Here is a 9,527-nt window from a genome sequence, read left to right as displayed (position 1 = left end):
TATTATTTTCACATTATCCAAACTGAAAAATGAAACCAAAAAATGATTAAAAAACTTGGGCCAAAAGGAGAGCTGCTCATCATGTTGAAAATCTTATTTTCCAATTTCTCAAATCTCAAGGACAAGTTCTTCAGTTCCTAGCAATACAAAAATCAGAGCTTATCTCTGATCAATATATATTATAGGCAACGAATCTGAAACTAATAATAGCAACACAGACATACTACTCTCTTAACATAAATCTTGTTCTTGGTGGTGGTTTCAAATTCAAATCCATGGATAATGAGTCAGAGAGACTTAACAAGTCAGCACCAGAAACGGAGGAGGAAGAAGAGTTCAAGTCAACCTTGCATTCAGCTCCATCATTTGAGATATACAACACCTCCCATGGAGAGTTTGGAGAAGATGAAACCTACCCTGGAGTGGTTTTGTTGAAGAGAAGGGAGAGCCATGGCAGTGGTGAATTCACCTTTGGTGGTGGTGGCAGAAAGAGGATGGAATTGATTGAGGAAGATGCAGAGAATGAGAGAGTTGGTGAAAAAGAGAAAGAAGATGATGATGATGATGATTTTGTTGATCTTGAACCACCAAGCCCACCCATGTATCTTGCAGCAGGGCTTGGTGTTGATGCAACTGGCTTTGATGCTAATGCTGTGGTTGGGTTTGAAAACTCTCTCACTCATGATGATGTGCTTGTTCCAAATTTGCAGGAGTCTGAGGATCTTGAAGGCTATTACAAGAGGATGGTTGATGAGTATCCTTACCACCCTTTGATTCTCAAGAAGCATGCCCAGATTCTGAAAGTGAGTTTTTTGTTTTGTTTTTTTTCTTTGGACCTTTCTTCTGTTCGATGAAATGACTCACTTGGAACTTTTTATTTTGGGTAGAAAAAAATGTAGCTTATCATGAAACTGGCACGTGAATATGTGATGACAATTGCAGATTTCTATTCAGTTTGTGTGTTTTCAAGATCATATCAACATAAGTTGCTAATCTTGATAGTGTCTTATTATCAAATTAAGTGAAAAGGATAAGAGATATATAATAGAGCTTCTTAGCAAAATTTACAAACATGTAGGTGGCAAATTTGACAGTCACATATATAATATAATCATCATCTTTCAGTCTTGGATATTGAATTCTACTTTTTTGACATTTGTTGCCAGTCTAAGGGAAATCTTGAAGAGGCTGCTGAGTACTTTTATCGTGCGACACTAGCAGAACCTAATGATGGTGAAGCCCTAATGGAATATGCAAAGCTTTTATGGGAACATCATCATGACAAGGATAGGGCAGTGGTCTATTTTGAACGTGCCGTTCAAGCTGCTCCTAAAGACAGGTACCACAATAGTCCTGTCTATTTGTTCTCATTTAGAGGCTAATATAGCACAAAGACATGGTTGGTTGGAGTGGCATATTCTATTTCCTTAACCATTGCTCTCGGATTCAAGTTCACAGCATGGAAAACTTGTTATTGGGAGAGCCATGCCCACTCTATGGTGTTTCCAATGCTTGAACTGGAATTTTTCCTGTAGGAGGATACCATGGTTTTGACCAAAAACAAGGTCCACTGTGGCATGGACATTGCATATGAAAAACGGAAATATCATAATTAGTCCTGGACTAAATATGCTTTTTCAATCCCCTACTGTTGGAAAAAGATGTTCGAAAGCGAGGAAATTTGTAAAGTGACAAAGTAAGGGGTTAATCACCATTGAATTTGTAGTTTCTATCATGTGAGTCCCACTACTCACTTTCTCACTTTACTGACTTTCTCACTTTGGAGGAACTTCATCCCCTACTGTTACTGTGTAGCCTGAAGAAACTGGAAGCTACACTTTAATCATGCAAACCATTAAGCATTGCTAGCTAACATTAAACGTATAACATATTTCTTTCAGTCATGTCCTTGCAGCATATACTAGTTTTCTCTGGGAGACAGATGATGATGACAATGAAGTTGGAAATGATCAAACTCAGGTTCTTTTCTGTTTTGTTATAGTTTATCACATGACAAGGAATAGTTATGTCATACTGAATTTTAAAACTGAGTGCAGAGTGATAAGGAAAAACTAAAGACTGAGCCTGTCAAGCCTTCCAATGAAGGAAGTTACCAAGTTCGTCCATTCGTGCATATTTCAACAGGACAAGAGATTGACTTAGCAGATATTAACACAGTTGATTGGAGCGGGGATAGTGATGTGGCAGATTATTTAAGAACGTTGGTTGAGGAGAATCCTAATAATCTATTGGTTCTGAAAAAGTATGCTCAGTTTCTATTTCAGGTGAGACAAGTTTTGGGCACACATGATTAAACACTTAGATTCACTTCAAAGCATTCTTCTAATATGCACTCATGCAGATGCTTCTAAATTAAAGTCTAGACTAGCAACAAACACCAAGTGGGGCACTTAATATCATTAAATACAAATACAAAAATATTATGTGCACACAAAAAATCAGTAACCAAATTAGCCACCATGTATTTATATATAAATACATGTATTATTTAACTCATTTTTAGTGTGTATTTTGTATTTCAATATATGTTTTATACAAGTAGCTGATTTTAACATGGTTGACATAAATAACATTTGAGGCATAACCTATAATTAGTTACTTGAACTTCTCTTGGTTTAAGAAAGTAAGAAACCCTCCACATTAAATTTACAGTCCAAAGATCCAGAAGCAGCAGAGGATTTCTACTCGCGTGCAGTCTTAGCCGATCCCAGTGATGGTGAAATGATATCGGAATATGCTAGGCTTGTGTGGGAACTTCATCATGATCAGGAAAAGGCTTCATCTTTGTTTGAGCAAGCAGTTCAAGCTACACCTGGGAATAGGTACAAATTTTGATGCACATCCATTAGGATATACACAAGACCATTGTATTGTTAACCTCAATTTTCTACTAAAGCTAAAAATATAAAAAAACTTTTTCTTTTTTTATTGGGTGATTAGGTCCTTATTGGTTAATTAAGTATAAATCCTAATTCAAAAGAATTGTTGAATTACAGAAGCAGCTACTTACAAGTAAGAAACTACATTTGACAATAATTAAGATTCTAATGCTTATCACTTGTGTGCTTTCAGCAATGTTCTTGCAGCATATACTTGCTTTTTGTGGGAAATAGAAGATGGAGAAAGCTGATGTAGTTCAAGGTAGCAGTGATATTCCAGAGATCTTTTAACAGAAAATCCCATACCTGTTGACAAATATTCAAGAGAAGGTGCTAACCATGCTTGAGAAGGTGCACGTGAATCTTATACATAATATCATTGGAGAGGAGAGGAAACCATTAACAGAAAATAAAAATAATAAAAATAAAATTCAAGGAATTAAACATATATATATATATATATATATATATATATATATATTCTTCTTGTTTTCTTCCTGAAGTTTTAGAATTTCTATAACATGTAACTAATTTGCAGCGAGACAAAAAGTAGCTTACTAAATGAATCATGATTATGCTAAGAGCTTATCTCTTTGATGCAGTGTTTCGGACCCTGCCCTGGTTAGTTGATGGACCTTATTTACTTCAAGCTATTAGAACTGATCATGGCTTCACATGACTGATGAGTGCAAGAATAAATGAAATAAAGTCAAAGACTTAACAAATTCACACGCAAATTATTCTCCTTAGTAATTTGGTTGTCTGTTTATTTTGGTGAACGGATACAAAATTAACAATTATCTTTTTATTAGCCGAATGTCAGCCATGGTTGCACTTGTGTAGGGTGTAGGTATGTATTATCTATTATGTTCAAGGGGAAATGCCTTTTTAAAATTTTAAAAAAAAAATTGATAGATGGTGTCAGGTTATTTTTAACCATTGAATGCATCTTTATTTTTTTTTTTTTATCTATCCAAATAATTTTATTGAGTCTTGGAAATTTAGACTGCAATTCTAGCAAATAATTGGCACAAACGGCTTCAAAACTCCTTGATTCGTGTGTCAGAATCAGCCAAGAATAAAAGCCAGATCATGAATATGAGAAAATGGGAAAGAATAGTTTGTGATTGAAAGTGTTTGTTTAGATGTGATTAAGTTGATAAAAAAAAGTTTAATATTTTTTTTATTTTTTAGTATGTTTGGTAAATTTTTAATAATAAAAAATTTTTTTCTTTAAAAATAAACAAAATAGTATTTTTATATTGTTATACCTAAACATAATTGATAGATAAAAAAGTCTTTTTGCATGAAATATCTAATATAAAATTATTTTTACTTTTCTATAAGGTCTTTTAAAAAAAAGATAATTCGAAAAAAGATTTTTTCTTAAAAGTTCACCCAAATAAGGCTGAGTTACATTTCATACCCTTATACAGGGGTGAACCTCAATTGTATTGCTTACCTTGTCCCAGTAAATTTTCATATTCTTTACCTTCTATCTATATTATCTTTTCTGTTATAAACATGTTTCTCAACGTTTGATTACTTTAATTCTTGTTATTGTATTGGATGCATCTCGGAAATTATCACACATATATCTTGTCCTTTGTGTTACTCTTCATGCTTATGTTATGTCTGAAGTGTTATTAACTATCTTGATCTATTTATTTCCTGCATGTGTTGCTGAATTTTAGAATCTGTTGTTTATTTTCACTGTTTAGGGTTTCTTCAACTTCACGGCCAGAAGGCCTAGCCATCTTCTGAAGATTTTAGAGCTCGGATATAGTGTAATGTATAATGATGTTGATATGGTCTGGTTGGGGGATCCATTGCTTCAGTTAGAAGGGAATCATGATGTGTACTTTACAGATGATATGATTCCGGTAAGTATGATGATATATGTACATATGCTGCGGTCTAGTGCTTTTCTGTTTCATTTTTTGGTGTTACTGACTTTTTTATTTTCTTTTTGTTACCTTGTGAGATCAGATCAAACCACTAAACCATTCTCATGCTTTACCGCCACCAGGAAAAAAGGGCCGCCCTTACATATGCAGTTGCATGATTTTCCTTCGCCCTACGGGCGGAGCAAAGCTAGTCTTGAGAAAGTGGATCGAGGAACTTCAGAATCAACCATGGTCTAGAACCCAGAAATCAAATGATCAACCTGCTTTTAACTGGGCTTTGATGAAGACAGCTAAAGAGGTTTGTCCCCTTTTTTTTTTCTTTTCCAGTGTGGATAACTTATATACCTTAAATAGACCAATATATGACCAAAGCTTATTTATGGCATCATGGTAGTGTACTACATGATTTATGTTCAATTACAAGGGAGAGAGACCTTCAATTCAGAAAACAGGAAAATGTCAATTGTTCTGATATTTGTACTAATTGCTTGATCTCAAGTTTGTTATATAACCAGTTTATTCTTCATAACAAGTAAGAGGCTGTTTGTGTTCTTTTTCATGATTCATTTCCATGACTACCTACAGGTGGATTTATACTTGTTGCCGCAGGCAGCTTTTCCTACAGGTGGGTTATATTTCAAGAACAAGACATGGGTTAAGGAAACTAAAGGAAAGCATGTGATCATTCACAATAACTATATAGTAGGTTTTGAGAAGAAGATAAAGCGATTTCGCGACTATGGCCTCTGGTTGGTGGATGATCATGCTGATGAATCCCCTCTTGGTAGAATATGACCCTTAGATGTCTCGAGTTTATTGTCGGATTTTGTTAGAGCATTTCTTTTCGGAAATTAGAACATGGTTTCTGCCAATTCATTCATCCTTCTATCTGGTGGAGGGTTGATGAAGACATCCGAACTCTTGCTATCAACATGTGCTGCACCCATACCAGCCGACAAACGATTCCTTGGCAGACAAAGTTTGTGTTTCATTTTTGTGCGGAAAAAGGTGCTTCAAAGATGCTGGATTGTATTACAAGTCCATAGAAGAGAAGGATAGAATGTATTTGGTTCTTGTAGTTGGACTTTAAGATGAATTTTTAATTAACCAATATTAGCAAGTAAATGGATAAGTATATATGGAAGAGTTTAGGATAGAAAAAAGTACACAATAGATTCATATACATTGAATTACACCTGAAATATTGTTTTTTTATTGACAAAAATGTCATATCGGCAGTAGATTTGTGAGGCTTATGGTATATTTTTATATTTATAAATTTTGATGTGTATTTTTGTTTACTTTAAAGTCTTTTATGTGTACTTTTATTTATTTATTCAATATTAGTCAATTTTGTTTTAAGATTTATAATTTAGAGTTTGGTTGGAAGCTTGGTTTAAGTGGCATATTATATGCTTCTCAAACAACCACATCCGGTAATTATAATTTATATCTTTTTTTTTTAAATATTTTTGATATAATAAATAAACAAAAAATATTTTTATATTATTATATCTAAATATAATTGATAAATAAAAAAATTTTACACAAAATATTTAAACATAAAATTATTTTTATTTTGGGTAAAGTATATTTTTTGTCCTTGAAGTTTGACAAAAGTTTCAAAAATACCCTAAAATTTTATTTTGTTTCAATTTTGTCCCAAAAGTTTTCGATTTGCAGCAAATATACCCCTAACGGCTAATTTTTCAAAAAATTTAAGACAAATTCAACAATTTCATAAGAACAACCCTTAACACAAACAAATCAAGCATAATTTTTATGCATTTATTCTTAGATTGGTCTTAATTTTTTTAAAAATTTAGCCGGTAGGGATATATTTGATGCAAATCAAAAATTTTTGGGACAAAATTGAAACAAAATAAAACTTAGGGGTATTTTTAAAATTTTTGTCAAACTTCCAGGACAAAAAATATACTTTACCCTTTTATTTTTTATAAAATCTTTTAAAAAAATAATTTAAAAAAAAATTCTTAAAAACTTAACGAAACAAACCCAAGGTCTCATGTCATTACAGAAACTAGACGTAGACGCCTAGACGGTACAATTTGGCGGATATTACATTGTTGACATAAAACCTTTTATTTATATATTGCATTTGGTAATGGACTTCCTTAACTTTTCACAAGTCGTAACGAAATCCCTAAAAAATTGGCATTTTAGTAACCTCAACCACAAAGAAAAAGGAAAATATAATGTTTGAGGCCACGTGAAGCTCAATTGAATAGACAAATAATCAATAATTGAAGAAAAATAAATAAAAAAGGAAGGAAAAGACATACATGTAAAGCATAGAGAATTCCTTTTTACTAATAAACACTTAAACTGGTCTTTTGAGAAATTTTAAATTCAACATTTGAGTCTCTACAACAACAACAACAACAACAACAACAACAAAGCCTTATCTCACTAAGTGGGGTCGGCTACATGAATCAAACAATGTTATTGTGCTCTGTCATGTATCATGGCTACAGAGAGACTGTTTACATATAGATCTCGTTTGACCACCTCATGGATGGTCTTCTTAGGTCTTCCTCTGCCTTTCGCCCTTTCTCCATCTTCCATCTCATCCATCCTCCTGACTGGATGTTCTATCGGTATTCTTCTCACATGTCCAAACCACCGAGATGCGATTCAACCATTTTTTTTACAATGGGTGCTACTCCAACTTTCTCCATTATATCTTCATTCCTTATTTTATCCAATTGCGTATGACCACTCATCCATCTCAACATTTTCATCTCTGCCACACTCAACTTATGTTCGTGCTCCCCTTTAGCCGCCCAACACTCCGTACCATAAAGCATAGCCGGTCTTATAGCGGTACGATAGAATTTACCTTTAAGTTTTAAAGGCACATTTTTGTCGCATATAAAGTCAGATGCACTCCGCCATTTTGACCAACCTGCTTGGATCCTATGATTTACATCCTGTTCAATCTCTCCATTATCCTGTATAATGCATCCAAGATACTTAAACCTTTAACTTGTCGTAGGATGTTTTCTCCAATCTTCACCTCTATATTAGTGTTTTCCCTTCTCAAACTGAACTTACATTCCATATATTCCGTCTTGTTACGGCTTATGCGCAGAACGTATACTTCTAGAGCTTCTCTCCATAACTCCAACTTTTTATTTAGGTCTTCCCTTGACCCTCCCATAAGGACGATATCATTGGCAAAAAGCATGCACCATAGCACAGGCTCTTGGATGTGCTTTGTGAGTACTTCCAAGACTAATGTGAAAAGGTATGGACTTAAGGATGATCCCTGGTGTAATCCTATACCAATAGGGAATTCCTCTGTCACACCACCTTAAGTCTTCACACTAGTTGTGGCTCCATCATACATGTCTTTAATTGCCCGAATATATGCGATCCTTACTCTCCTCTTTTCTAAAACCTTCCATAAGACCTCCATTGGTACTCTATCATACGCTTTTTCCAAATCAATAAACATCATATGTAGATCCCTTTTATTACTACGATACCTCTCCATCATCCTTCTTAATAGGTATATCGCTTCAGTGGTAGATCTGCCTGACATAAATCCAAATTGGTTTTCCGTTACTTGTGTCTCTTGTCTCAACCTCCGTTCTATCACCCTTTTCCATAACTTCATAATATGACTCACAAGTTTGATCCCTCTATAGTTTTCGCAACTTTGTATATCCCCCTTATTCTTGTAGATAGGTACCAAGGTGCTCTTTCTCCACTCATCAGGCATCTTCTTTGACCTTAAAATTTCATTAAAAAGTTTGGTTAACTAGTTGATGCCTTTTTCTCCAAGACCCTTCCAAACCTCAATTGGGATATTATCAGGTCCTACTGCCCTGCCATTTTTCATCTGCTTTAGAGCCTCTTTTACCTCGAAGTCTCGAATCTTTTGATAGTAGTCAAAGTTTTGATCTTCTTCCCTTGTGCATAATCGACCAAGGCTCGGAAGAGTCTTTTGTCCCTCATTAAATAACTCGTAGAAGTAGCTCTTTCACCTTTCATTAATCTTCTCCTCTTGAGCCAACACCTCTCCATCCTTATTTTTTATGCATTTCACCTGATCCAAATCTCTCGTTCTTCTTTCCCGGCTTTTTGCAATTTTATATATACCTTTTTCTCCTTCTTTCGTACCCAAAGACTGGTAGAGACCCTCATATGCTCTTGTTCTTGCTTCACGTATAGCCACTTTTGTCTCTTTCTTAGCCGCCTTGTATTTTTCCCAGTGCGGCATAAAGACCACTCTTTAAAGCACTCCCTTTTTATCTTTATCTTTTCTTGTATACTCGCATTCCACCACAGGACTGCTTGTCTCTTGATCCTATTCCTTTAGATTCACCAAAACTTTCTTTTGCTGTTCTTCTAATAACTTCTGCCATCTCCCTCCACATCTCTTCCGCGCTTCCATTTCCATCCCACTTTGCCTCTTCTCCTATCCGTCTTAGGAAGCTTCTTTGTTCCTCACCTTTCATCCGCCACCACCTCGTCCTTGGATTTTTCGTATGATGTCTTTTCCTCAACTTTTGCTCAACGCGAAAATCCATGACGAGCACCCTATGTTGTGTTGTCAAACTCTTTTCCGAGATAATTTTACAGTTAATACAAAATTTCCGGTCGACTCTCCTCAACAAGAAGTCGATTTGAGAGCTTGTCATGCCACTCTTATAGGTTATAAGATTTTCGTCTCTCTTTTTAAAACATGTATTTG

General features: G+C 34.7%; 2 protein-coding genes across 5 annotated transcripts; both read left to right on the top strand.

Moving 5' to 3' along the window:
• Positions 56-3,839, top strand: LOC107618990. 4 transcript variants are annotated; one of them, XM_016321191.2, is made up of 7 exons: positions 56-803; positions 1,167-1,339; positions 1,902-1,980; positions 2,058-2,285; positions 2,674-2,843; positions 3,094-3,162; positions 3,503-3,832. In XM_016321191.2, exons 1-6 carry the CDS (start codon positions 276-278, stop codon positions 3,149-3,151), a joined length of 1,236 nt encoding a protein of 411 aa, XP_016176677.1. In that variant the 5' UTR covers positions 56-275; the 3' UTR covers positions 3,152-3,162; positions 3,503-3,832. The 4 variants fall into 4 exon arrangements, 2 of the variants coding, with proteins under 2 accessions (XP_016176677.1, XP_016176676.1); XR_001615453.2 differs by having other exon boundaries at positions 57-803; positions 3,094-3,251; positions 3,503-3,839; XR_001615454.2 differs by having other exon boundaries at positions 57-803; positions 3,094-3,230.
• On the top strand, positions 4,599-5,893 carry LOC107616549 (UDP-D-xylose:L-fucose alpha-1,3-D-xylosyltransferase MGP4-like). The gene is made up of 3 exons (XM_016318501.2): positions 4,599-4,783; positions 4,890-5,105; positions 5,393-5,893. The coding sequence occupies exons 1-3, from the start codon at positions 4,691-4,693 to the stop codon at positions 5,600-5,602; spliced, it is 519 nt and encodes a 172-aa protein (XP_016173987.1). The 5' UTR covers positions 4,599-4,690; the 3' UTR covers positions 5,603-5,893.

This window comes from Arachis ipaensis, chromosome B09 (assembly GCF_000816755.2).
Source record: "Arachis ipaensis cultivar K30076 chromosome B09, Araip1.1, whole genome shotgun sequence".
NCBI classification, from domain to species: domain Eukaryota; kingdom Viridiplantae; phylum Streptophyta; class Magnoliopsida; order Fabales; family Fabaceae; genus Arachis; species Arachis ipaensis.
Note: the sequence above shows the minus strand (reverse complement) of the source record. Positions and strands in the feature narration are given on the sequence as shown.